Source organism: Lygodium microphyllum, chromosome 19, assembly GCF_053477565.2.
Source record: "Lygodium microphyllum isolate KBCC chromosome 19, Lygodium_microphyllum_v1.1.10, whole genome shotgun sequence".
Classification (NCBI taxonomy): domain Eukaryota; kingdom Viridiplantae; phylum Streptophyta; class Polypodiopsida; order Schizaeales; family Lygodiaceae; genus Lygodium; species Lygodium microphyllum.
The window spans coordinates 11,738,283-11,750,839 of NC_141153.1; the positions used below are offsets into that span (position 1 = coordinate 11,738,283).

Here is a 12,557-nt window from a genome sequence, read left to right on the forward strand (position 1 = left end):
GTCACGAGTCAGAAGGTACATGGTGCAGATGCGGGTCCCGCGGCCCATGGTGTGTGACAGTGAATTACACGCGGGCGGCGGGGACATAATTCAAACGCCAGAGCAGCTGCCACTGTCTTAGTGCCTTGGCAAGTTGGCACTTGCTCAATCCACGTATGTAGTGTACTATGGGCCCCGCCGTGTCGCTTCCTTGGATTCGTGTGTGACGGGTCAGGGGACACACACACTCTCTCTCTCTCTCCCCCCCCCTGCGGCAGTGGGGCCTGCCTGTGTCTTATCCACACGCGACAACACGTACCGACGCCGCTTGTTTGCCTGGGCGTCCATCCTGCCCCGCGCACACAGAGAGACTATCCCATCCAAAAAGAGCTAGCCCCCCCCCCCCCCCCCCGCGTACCCCAAAGCGACAGCAGAACCGGTCCCTTGCCTTGTTGGTTTATAAAACCAAAAGATTATGCAACAAATCTCAATGCTGTCCCCATCACACGCATTTTTGTTCCTTTGAGTATTGTGCATTCTTACCATCCATCGTCTCTGTCTCTGGATAATTGAGTCCGAATTCAGTTATTCTTACTCGTGATGAGGGGTCCCATCATCCACACGGTGCTCCCCTTGGGATTCCTGCTTATTGCCAGCTTTGCGACGGCTGCTGCGGCGACGGCCTCCACCACCGCGCCCCCGCCCTGCTTCGCGCCTGATGGCCACGCCCTCCTGTCCTTCAAGGCGGGCCTCGTCGATCCCAGAAAGGAGTTGGGAACCTGGTCCCGTTCCAAGTCTTGTTGCTCTTGGCATGGCGTCTCCTGCAACTCTGCAGGCCGAGTCGTCCAGCTCGTCATCTCCGCTCGCCAGCTTCAGCAGAAATCTGGTCATTTGATTTCTGCGACCCTCTCCAACCTCACGGTATGTACAATGCTGGCTGCTTACGAGGGGTCGTTTGCTTTAGAGCTGAGTGGTTAGATTAACACTAATCTGGAAAAGCACCTACTACATAGAGACAAGGGTCAATGGGCTCTTGATTTTACCTCCCACCTTTCTTCATCCATCTGCTGCTTTGCTTTCAAATGAAGAAAGTTATTGGAAGACAGAGACACTGTTTCGTGCCGTTGCTCCTTGCTTTAAACTAAGTGAAGGGTGTTTTGAAACGGTTGCTTCTCTTGTCCATGCCATCCATACAGTAGAGGAACCAGGCTTTCTCCCTTTATCTTAACACTTATTCCATCTTGTGTCTTGTCAATGTTTTTCACATCAATCTAGCTCTGCCTTGTCTGAACATTACAACTTACACCTTATCAGCGCTCATACAGCATTCTAGGTTCTAACTTGATCAGAACTTCATATCATATCTCATGTCTTACTGGTATGGCCGCTTTGCATAATAAAAATGCTCTGTGTATCCATACTGTAGTACCCAACTACCTGAATCTGAATATTGTGCGAACATCTTTTCAGTGAAGCTGTCGATCTGAGTACAGCGGCTGTAAGTTCTGTCATCATCTGAACGACGTATGTTCATTGTCTCCTGTTATGTAGGAGCTGGAGGTTCTGAGCTTATCCAACCTGCAGCCTCAAAAATCCCCATTGTTTCTGCCTGCAGGCCTGAAATCTCTCCACAAGCTTACCACCTTGTCTTTGACAGATGGGGGTTTCTCTGGCAAAATCCCACCGGAGTGGTCAGAGCTCACTTCACTGCAAAATCTTGATTTGTCCACCAATACCCTGTTAACCGGTCAGATACCAGCAAGCTTCTGTGACCTGAAGAATCTTCAGAAGTTGGACCTTTCTAATGGTGAATTTCAGAGGGGGGCCTTGGGAGGTTCTATTCCAACTTGCGTTTTTGCTTTAACAAAGCTGACATCAATTGACCTATCTTACAATCAGTTTACAGGTATTCATAGTCTACAGAAGCGTATCAACACATTTATTTGATGTATGCATCCAAGCTTCAAGAGTTTCTCCTCTTTTTCATGTTAAAAAATCACTGTGTTTTCGTAAAACATTGGACATTCTTTTGCTCACATCTGAAAAGCAGGTAATAAGGTCTGACAACATAGCTTATCCTTTTGCAGGGACTATTCCATCAGACCTGGGGAGCCTCGTGAATCTGGTATCATTAAGGCTAACAAACAATCTGTTCAAAGGTCCAATCCCTAGCTCAGTTGGGAACCTGAAGTCTTTACAGGTCCTGGCCTTGCAAGGCAACAACCTGACAGGGGACATTCCAGCCAGCTTAGGCCAGCTGCTGAGTTTGCAGGAGGTTCGTCTCGGGGCTGGGGAGGACATCAGCAATAATAACATTCTGGCCCTAGACCGTGGACTCACTGGCAACATACCAGCAGGACTTGGTGCAGGGAAGAACCTGAAAGTCCTTCACATCAGAGGTGCGTCGATTTCTGGACCTATTCCAGAGTCATTGGCCCTGTCCACTAGTAGATTGACAGAAATATTCTTGGATGACAATTTATTGACCGGAAGGATTCCACCTGCATTTGGGCGCCTCAAGAAGCTCACCACACTTAATCTTGCATCAAATCGACTCTCTGGGCCGATCCCTGGGAGCCTCGGACGACGCGGGAGCAACTTGAAGACAATCACACTTGCACGCAATTATCTGTCAGGTATTGCACTTCTTAATTTGTTACATTCTTGGGTAGATCAACCTTGACTTAGGGAAACTTGCAGAAAAAGAAAAAAGTCATCTGCTTCAGGGAATTTCTGGATAATTTATTTTCATGAACCTACGTGTGTGCCTAGTTGTTGCTCACCTATGAACCACACACTAGTGGAATGTGGTGTAATGTGGTAATAGCTGTCTTGGTAAAGCCTTCCATACCTGGTTGAAAAACACATGTAAAAATTTTATGATCACATGAGGAGGGACTGTTTTCTAGCATGTTTTATGGCACGTGGGACTGTTCCTCTTGGCTTTACGTTGAGAATTGAGTAGAAACTAGAGTTGTTATTGGTAAGTATCAATGGAAGGGTAAGTTTAGTTCTGCTCACTTCCAGAGGTGTAATAGGGACAACTACCTCAATTGTGCACTAATAACGTTTCTTCAGGCCAAATTCCGGCATCATTTGCCAACTTGACCCTCGGAAGCCTGGACATTTCGGACAACCAGCTCACTGGCAACATCCCAGTTGATCTTGGCAATGGCCTGCAATTCGGGAACTTAAATCTTGCGAACAACAAGTTAACAGGAGAATTTCCTAAGTCTCTATGGAAGCTCAACTCTGTTACATTGTCAAACAACCTGTTGACATCTTTGCCAGGCGGGCACCTCCCAGCAGATGCCGATGGCCGCTTACAACAACTGTTCGTGGATTCTAATGAGCTTACAGGTGAGGATACGTAGCGATGGGCATTGGCAATTGGCACACCACTAGCTAATGCAACTGTTTGGTTACCTAATGCTGGAATTTTGGCATTTTGCAGGTGAAATCCCTCCATGGGTGGTGGAATTCAGTGTCCTTTTTTTCATCGATCTGTCGAACAATAAGCTGGTGTCACCATTACCAGCCATTGACCCCACAGAATTCTCGGTGAGCTACATCAATATCTCAAAAAATCAATTCACCGGCAGTATACCAGAGGAGTGGGGGAACCTGCGTGGCCTCAACTCTCTTGATTTCAGCTTCAACCAGTTTAGTGGCAATATCCCATCCAATTTCTCAGGTGGATCCACCTTCCTTAACAACCTGATCCTCTCTCATAATCAGTTGTCTGGTCCACTCCCTGGAGGAATCTTCACCTCTGGATTTTTCAACTCTCTTGACCTGTCACACAACCAACTCAGTGGATCTATCCCGAACAACTTTCCTGATAGCACACCCTTCCTCAGCTTGCTTGATTTGTCCTTCAACCAGTTCTCTGGAACCGTTCCACCCAAGCTCTTCACCTACTCATCTTTCATCAAGAAGATCAAGCTTGACCACAATCAGTTCTCGGGACCAATCCCTGACCTCGGAGATGCGTGCAACACTGGATTGACAGAAATCTCTTTTGTCACCTTGAATGACAACAAGTTCTCAGGTAAAAAGGTTCATCATGGAACATGTTGAACGAGCCAGATAGATTGCTTGCATAACTTGCATTGTCATAAGACCTCTTGATTGCATTGTGCATCAAATACTTGAGCGGTGTTGAATACCTTCTTCAAAATTCTTGCATGAAGCTAGGAAATTCAGTCATTGGAAATTTTGACACTGTGATTCCTCTGCATCATTGTCTGATGCACATTCAGATTTTCTTCTTGCATGCTGCTGTGTTGGAAATTCTGTCATTGGAAAATTTGACTCTGTGATTCCCCTGCATCATTGTCTGTGTGCAGCTTCATGAAGCACATTCAGTTTTTCTTCTTGCATGCTGCTGTGTTTGTCAAGTGATGGGTATTAATTGTTTCGTGAAGCAAGCAGAATGCTGCCCTTTTTCTTTTCTGAATCTTAACCTGATGTGCGAAAGCAATTGCAATACAAGAAGCAGGAGTTGGATTGACTTAACAATCGATTATATGTTACTCTCAGGTTCTCTGAATGGTGCAGCTTGGATACCCCGATGTACTGCGAGATTGTCAGTCTTTGACATAAGTGGCAATGAGGTCACAGGACCAATACCAGACTTCAGCTCCTGGAGCAGCATACAAGTGCTGGGCCTAGCAAGGAATAAATTCATAGGAAGCATTCCATCTTACCTTTTCACAGGCCTGCCTGCCCTGGTGGTCCTCGATCTGTCAGGAAACCATCTGCAAGGATTAGCTCCTTTCAACCAAGCAACAGGCCTCAAGGCAATGATCAACAACACAGGCACTGGCCTGAAACCCATATTGGAAGGGTCTCCTTATTACCAGGATGGGGTAATTTATACACAAGATGGCTTCTCTACTTCTTTCACTCTGACTCTCTTCACCACCACTGGCATTGATCTGTCCCACAATGCACTCTCAGGACCCCTAGATGCCCAGGTGGGAATCCTGAAGGGTCTGCAGGTGCTGAATTTGGCTAGTAACCGATTCTCTGGCACCCTCCCTGCGAGCCTGGGCACCATCCCTGCCCTGAAGGTCCTGGATGTCTCCAACAATGCCTTTACTGGGAGCATCCCAGCTACTTTGCAGAGCTTCTCCGCATCCAGCTTTGCTGGCAACCCACACCTTTGCGGCCGTCCGCTCCCCACAAATTGTTGAGACCCTTTGCATGCAAAGATACACTTAAATAAATGCTTGATTCCGTCTCATAAAATCTTGCAAACTACATACTTCTAGGCTGATCTTACAAAGTCTGTTTTGCCAACGCCAACGCCAACGCCAACGCGTAGGCGGAATGGTAAAACAGGTGTGTGATTTTGATGAAATCTGGAATTCAATCCCTTTGGGCAGCTCAAAGCTGGCCTTGCGTGTATGGGATGCTGCATGGTACCTTTCATCATATGAAAAGGCATTACAAAAGGAAAAATAGGGGAAAAAAGAGCTTACTTTGATGCATCCCTCGAAGACAAATAAGGTAAGGTGTCTTCATCTCCAAGTGACAAGAGAATGACAGCATGATAATATTTTTATCATCTGGTTTTTTGTGCCCTTTCGAAAGTATTGGTTGATGGGTATAAAACGCATCTTTTTTGCTCGATGGTGGAGCACCCTGAAGAGGGTAAGGCACCAGTGTCAGATCCTCCCAATTCTAGGTGTGAACTTTTGATCTCCCTCAATTCATACACTCCCAGCTAATTGGGCTACTGTTGCTTTGTTAAGCATAATAACAACTAGGCGCTCTGCGCCTAGACTCAGCCCGGTGTTACGCGCTAGTTTTCTCCCAGTGCTTTGCGTTGGGATGTGAAGCACAAATGTTTTAATTTGTTCACACATTCTTTCACTTAGTAATGAATCAATTAGTCTTGCAATTTTTAAACTTCATTATAAAATCTAACAATTCAATACAATAACATTGATTTTCTCAACCATAATAATTAGAAAAGATAACCGAAGCAAAAGTGATTTTAAAATATCACTGAAAGAATTCCAACTATAACAATAGGTAAATGAAAAAGAAAGTATATAATGTTTTCAAAAAGATAGTTGTACTGTTGAAAATCAACTATCGAAAAGAAAGTTCTCTCTTCTTAGATGAATTATTAACAGTGGATCTAGCATGGGGCACATGTGTGGGTGAAGCTGTGATACGCCCCGCCCCAGATTGTGCTATATCTAAAAATGAAAAAAAAAGGACTTTAGAAATAACACTATTAAATTTATAAAGCAAAACATTAATGAAATTGGTGAGTAAGTATTATCTAGGGACGTGATATGATTGGCTTTAACATTCGTAAGTGAAGCTGTGACATGCTCCGCTCCAGATTGCGCTATATCTAAAAACAAAAAAAAAAGACTTTAGAAATAACACTATTAAATTTATAAAGCAAAACATTAATGAAAATGGTGAGTAAGTATTATCTAGGGACGTGATATGATTGGCTTTAACATTTGTAAAATAGTCGGTGGAATTTAGATGAAACTGATGCAAAGTTACAAAACATGATAAATCTTGAAACTTTCATTTACTCCATTCATTCAGTATGTGTTTAGTGTGGGACCGAGATATGAAGTACTCAACATCTGTTTGTCCAGCATAGTAGCATTGGATTCATCCAAAATATAAAATTTCTACATATAAAGAAGTGTTTCCATTAGTAAATCCACATTGGGTAATCTTTCGATTATCCTAGCCAAAGTTCTATGAATAATATCATTTGTAGTAGTAGTTTGCAATGCTTTTTGAAGTCTCATTTGATAAGGAGAGGCACGATAATATTTGAATATTGTTTGGGTTATCTATTAATAAAATTTAGAAAATATAAAAATTAGTAATATTGATTAAATTAAATTTAAAAAAAGCTTTATAATATTAAAATTAGAAGACCAATTTAGAAGAGAAAAAGAGTTTGTAATGCATATTGTATAAATGAACTTTATACGTGATAATTTTTCAAAACTTACTTTTGTATAAATTCAAACAAAATTTCATAGAAAATAAGTCAGATATGGTTTTATTCAAGGAATATAATATTTCAAAAGAGCATGGGAGATTAAAACATTTCATTTTTTGTTAAAGAAAAAAAGTTGAACTTATCTTTCTTTGAAAACCTTAATACTTAAAAAGAACATGAGACAATTAAATAGTTTATTTTTTGAAAATATATGATAAAAAAAGAATAAATAAACTTTGATGATATTGCACCAAAAATATTATGCAAATATAATATGAGAAAAAAAAAACATTACAGTAATATATAATATGAGAGAACAAAGATTGCACTTTTGAAAAAATAGAGGTTATAATGCTTTCTGTAAAACTTCTTTATATACAATATTGATGGTACCATTTACCATGTCCTCTTTCTTATCAATCAAGACTTTTAATCTGTCCGGAGACTTTACTATTGAGAAAGCAACATAGAGTTGACTATGAGGAATGACTGGGATTTTTAGATATATTTTCAAGCATGATAATGTTTGGCCTTGAGATTTGTTGATTGTCATTGCAAACGCCAAACGGACTGGGAATTGCAAGCGTTTCATTGAGAAAGGAAGTTTCAGTGTAGTTGGGATGAAAGTTATCCTCGGGATAAAAACTATGTCACCAATATTGGTCCCTGTAATTATCTCTGTATCAATGACCTTGTTATTGAAAGCCTTGCATATCAGCCTAGTACCATTGTATAAACCTTTAGAAGGATTCAAGTTCCTGAGCAATATTATTGGAGCATTTACTTTGAGCAGCAAGATATGAGGAGGAATACCTTCATCGAGGTCAAGGGAATTTAGATATTCCACAGAATAGAGGAATGAGTTTTCCTCGGTTCTATCCACAGAATCAGTACTGTAGTATTGTTTAACTTCTCTCGACATCAGCTGCAATGCATGATTGTTTATTATTTCACATTATTGTTTCGAGGTGCAAGAATGGCACGTCCACTAAAGAACGTTTTGTAATCAATTACACAATTCATTTCACAATAGACAAAATTGATCAAGTCTTGCATAGATCCTCCCTTTAATAACAATGCAGGTGGAATTTGCAATATATTATTAGTATGTGTCAAATCTTTTCCATCTCCAATGTCTTGCAATCATGCAACAAATTGATCCTGATTTGATATGACCCACATATTTTGTGTAAGCATTGAAATATTGCCACAAATTGGAACAATATATAGCAGCACTGACAATATCCTCACGGATACCCTTTGGTACAACAGGTAATATTTGCCTAAAATCTCCACCTAGTAGAATAACTTGACCACCAAATGGCATATCACATTGCATTATATCCTTTAAAGTTTTGTCAAGTGCCTCAAAGGTATTACAATGCAACATAGGAGCTTCATCCCACAAAATAAGACTTGCCTCTTTTAACAGTGCTGCAAGGTGACTTTGAATAGGTATATTGCATGTAGAATTATTATCTGCTTGCAATGGAATTTTGAACTTTGAATGGGCAGTACGACCATGTAGCAAAAGCAATGCAGCAATACCAGAGGATGCTATAGCTATTGCAATGTGACCTTGACTGCGAAGCTTTGCAAGCAAACATTTGTATAGGAATGCTTTTCCAAAACTGCCTGGGCCATCTAAGAAAAATGGTTTATCCAAACCACTATCAATAGCATTCATTATTGCCATGAAACAATTTCTTTGTTCATCATTCAAAATAGCTTGCATTGTTAAGAAGGTATTCTCTTGTTTTACCTTATCATATAGTTGTTCATCAAGGATCAAAGGATTTGTGTACTCTTGCATTGTCACCTCAAGCAATCCATGATACTCTGCCAAATTGCGTCCATGTTGATCTAAAAGTTTTTGAATATGCATCAATGCATGATTATTGGCCTCATCTTGCATATCAACATTTCGCCTATTTTGCAAGGAGAGCCGATGTTTTATATCCTCTGTCACAACGGAACTAAGAACTCTTCCCATAGAGCCCCAGGTCGAGCAGGCGAACAAAATACCAAGATGGATGCAAACAAATTTCTTAATTGAGCACCGGTTTGCATCAATGCAGCTTCACACAAACACATTTGCCATTCATCATATGTTTCCAACATTCCTTTTGTAATGCAAGCCTCCTTAAAAGTTGAATATACTACATTATCAACCGTACGCAATGCCTCAAAGGATGTGCATTCCTTGCATATAGTGAGTAGTAGGCGCAAATAGTATTTTTCTTCACACGTAGGTGAAACAAAGTATATTCAACCACATGTGTTTCCTTGCTTTCTCTTTGTTTACATTTTTTTGTGTGCATTCCAAACCCAAAACATTGGAAAGTCTTGATAGAGAATTGTGTTAGCATCAGGGTGCAAACGATTGCATGTAAACCATTCTGTGAGAGTTGTTTTTTGAGCATTTTCATTTTGCACCACATCACAAATGTTATCAGAGTCATGAAAGGAAACAGTATTCTCTCCAAGTAAATGTATTTGCAATCGTTGAATATCGGGTTTCTCATCATGAAGTTTGAATTCAAATATTCGCCAACATGCTTCAGAAGTTGAAATATATCGTGCATTTAAGTACCTCTCAATCTCTTCAATATTTTGTGCATCAATATTTTCTGTGTCAATATCATTGGATCCGAAACCACGCGTACTTGTAAACCGAATGGTTGCTCGATCATGGCCCTTATATACATATTTATACAAATATTCGACAGCTGCAATTGTCGAGCAAACCTCAACATTTATGTGAGCACTATACTTGGAACTCAAATAAGGATTGTAAGGCACTATCCATCGGTTATCCAAGAGGTTACCATTAGCATTATGAGTCCTTCCATCCTCTTGACGTTTGTATAAAGGATAACCAGTTTTATCAATTGTAGTTGTATGTATAAACTTTTTTGGATAATCCTTTATACACTTTCCGTCCACCATGCAAGCACTTTTTGGATTGAACTCACCACATGGACCATGTATGTTACATTTAGTAATAATTCGATACAAATCCGAAAACCTTTCCTTATCAGGTAGCTCAACGCACATCAGTCTATCATAATGACGTGCTTCTAGTGGCTTAAAGCATGGTTCTAATATCATGAGCGTACGTGAATGAGGCAAGCCTCTCTTTTGGAATTCTACGACGGACACATATCCAGCAACTTTACCAAACAACTCATTTTTCACTATCGACTGCATCATGTCCTTATGTTTTAAATGAAAAACTCTAGCATTTAAATTTGGTCTATCACGTGCAGTTTGACCATGCAACAAAGCATCTGTAATTTCAGACCACTTAGGATTACATATCATGGTGATAAACAAATCAGGTTTGCCTTTGCTACGCACAATTGCCATAGCATCTTGATATAATTGGTACATGAAACTTGGTCCACCTGTAAAGCTAGATGGTAATACTATTCTCTTGCCCAAACCAATCCCAGCAATGTTAGTATCAACTGCATCTGAACCATTGACCATATCAGCGAATCCCCTATACATTTCAACTCGCAATGTTGCTTGATTACGATGACACCAAGCCAATCTACATTGTTCAATGCTACAATAAGCATCGACAATGTATTGTTGTAGCAAGCGACCACCACGCAAAAGACATGCATTAGTATCATCTCGAATCTGAAGTCGAAAAGCGTAATACTGCATTTGAGTGACACAATCTTTATTTGCAAGATTATTGGCATTAATATGAGCATCCATAAATGCATATGGAACTTTAGTATGCCATCCATCCTTTGCATTTGGAAAAAGAAGAACATATAATAGTGGCATATAAGCCTTGTGTAAGTTAGAAATATAAATCAAATGGCCTTCTCGTGTGCGAACTTGAATGCTACGATGATCAAGCGTATCATCATCACCTTGTCCAGGCATGATCGCAGCAACCTCACTTACAGTGGGAATTGAATATCGTTTAGAGGTGGATCGATTTTGAAAAATGGACATTCTTATTTCTACTGATGGATTGCGTTGCAAGCTTGCACCAATTGCTATAAAGGCCTGTGCGTAAGCATTATGATTATGCATCATTTGTTGAAGCTCTTGTAGTAGGTCTGGCAAAAGCCCAGGTAAAACCCCCATGCGATTCAATAACTCACGATCAGTGTCATAAATATAAAGTTGTACAAACTTTGGTATTCGTTGTCCATCCTCACTTGGCAATAGGGAACCTATTCGGTGATATATTGATCCATGAACTCGAAAAGTATAACCATTTCCATTTTGAGGCAAAAGCTCATCAATTTTTGCACCCATTGAAACAAAAGCCAATGCGTTATTATAAGCACGTATATTTTTTTTGAACTCTCTACTTTGTGGATGTGTGCCATCAAGTAAATTACATAGAGGTTGTGGTGGCTGCTGTAGAGGTGGTAAAATTACTTTCCCATCTCTACAACAATGCTTTCCAATCAAAGTTGTATGCATTGTTTTAGTTTCACCGTGCCACAACTTAGCCATGCAATGGCGACAAACCTTGCAAAGGGTAACAATTGCATGCAAATTTGATTTTTGGAAGAGCAAAATTGTTACTGATGGATGAACATCCAAATTAGGTGGCATGTTATGGAGAATCGAACAAAATCCACCATTTTGAGGTAGAAATATAGGAGCTTGAATCCTGAACTGGTCATGTACCATCTCAGTACTTGCACCTGCATTATGGATAGCTTCATTCTCTTCTTGAATAATGCGAGGCAATTGAACATCTAAGGACATTAATGGTGCACCAGGCATTTGAGCACTTATATCAATTGTATTTGTTGTAGTGCGATGCAATTGTTGTAATTGCGTTCTTGCTCTTGCCCTATGTCTACGTTCAGCTCTAGTCGCATCAAGCATTTGCCTACAATTGCATAATCCACCATCTAGATTATTTGTGTTTCCATTCCATTTCTTTGTCGACTTGTGCTACGTACCCTCACTCCGAAGGGTAGCAATTCATGGTTATCCAATATCTCAACATCTATATTGTGGATAGTTGCATTGTCTCCTTGACGAATAGGTGGTTGAACTTCCAACAGCAACAATGGTGCAACTGGCATTTGGACACTTGTAGCTTGGATGCCATTGTATCTATCTCTATCTATGGTAGCATGATGCAGTTGTTGTAATTTTGTTCTAACTCTTGCCATGTGCATACGTTCAACTCTCGTAACATTAAGCATTTGCCTACGCACACTCAAGCCACCATTAGGATTGTATTGTCGAGTTGTGGTAGACATCTGAGCCTGAAAGGATACCAAATCATGAGCAACAGAGCAAGATGTAGCGCAAATTGATTGGTTTGATATAGCTGATTTGGGATTTGAACATCCATATTGTTTCCATTTGCATGATGTTGTTCATACATATCTCTTGCATGGTCACGAACATGTAATTCAGTCCTAACTCTTGCAATGTGCCTACGTTTATGTCTAGTAATTTTGAGCATTTCTCTACGTGCACGTAATACACGATTTCTAGGCACAGAATGTGTTAGAAGTACCATTGTCGAGAAAAACCTGAGATAAAAAGAAAAATGTACTTTGATATTAGTATTTACAAATGCGAAGTTTTT

At 40.5% G+C, this 12,557-nt stretch overlaps 2 protein-coding genes across 2 annotated transcripts; one reads left to right on the forward strand and one right to left on the reverse strand.

The window, feature by feature from the left end:
* The first annotated feature begins 460 nt into the window (after window positions 1-460).
* On the forward strand, window positions 461-5,868 carry LOC148019567 (uncharacterized). The gene is made up of 6 exons (XM_087699570.1): window positions 461-900; window positions 1,531-1,885; window positions 2,067-2,615; window positions 3,058-3,339; window positions 3,434-4,030; window positions 4,522-5,868. The coding sequence occupies exons 1-6, from the start codon at window positions 580-582 to the stop codon at window positions 5,175-5,177; spliced, it is 2,760 nt and encodes a 919-aa protein (XP_087555696.1). The 5' UTR covers window positions 461-579; the 3' UTR covers window positions 5,178-5,868.
* Window positions 5,869-9,271: 3,403 nt separating this feature from the next.
* On the reverse strand, window positions 9,272-11,254 carry LOC148019568 (uncharacterized). Its single transcript, XM_087700805.1, has one exon. It carries the CDS (start codon window positions 11,252-11,254, stop codon window positions 9,272-9,274), a length of 1,983 nt encoding a protein of 660 aa, XP_087556931.1.
* Window positions 11,255-12,557: the final 1,303 nt, after the last annotated feature.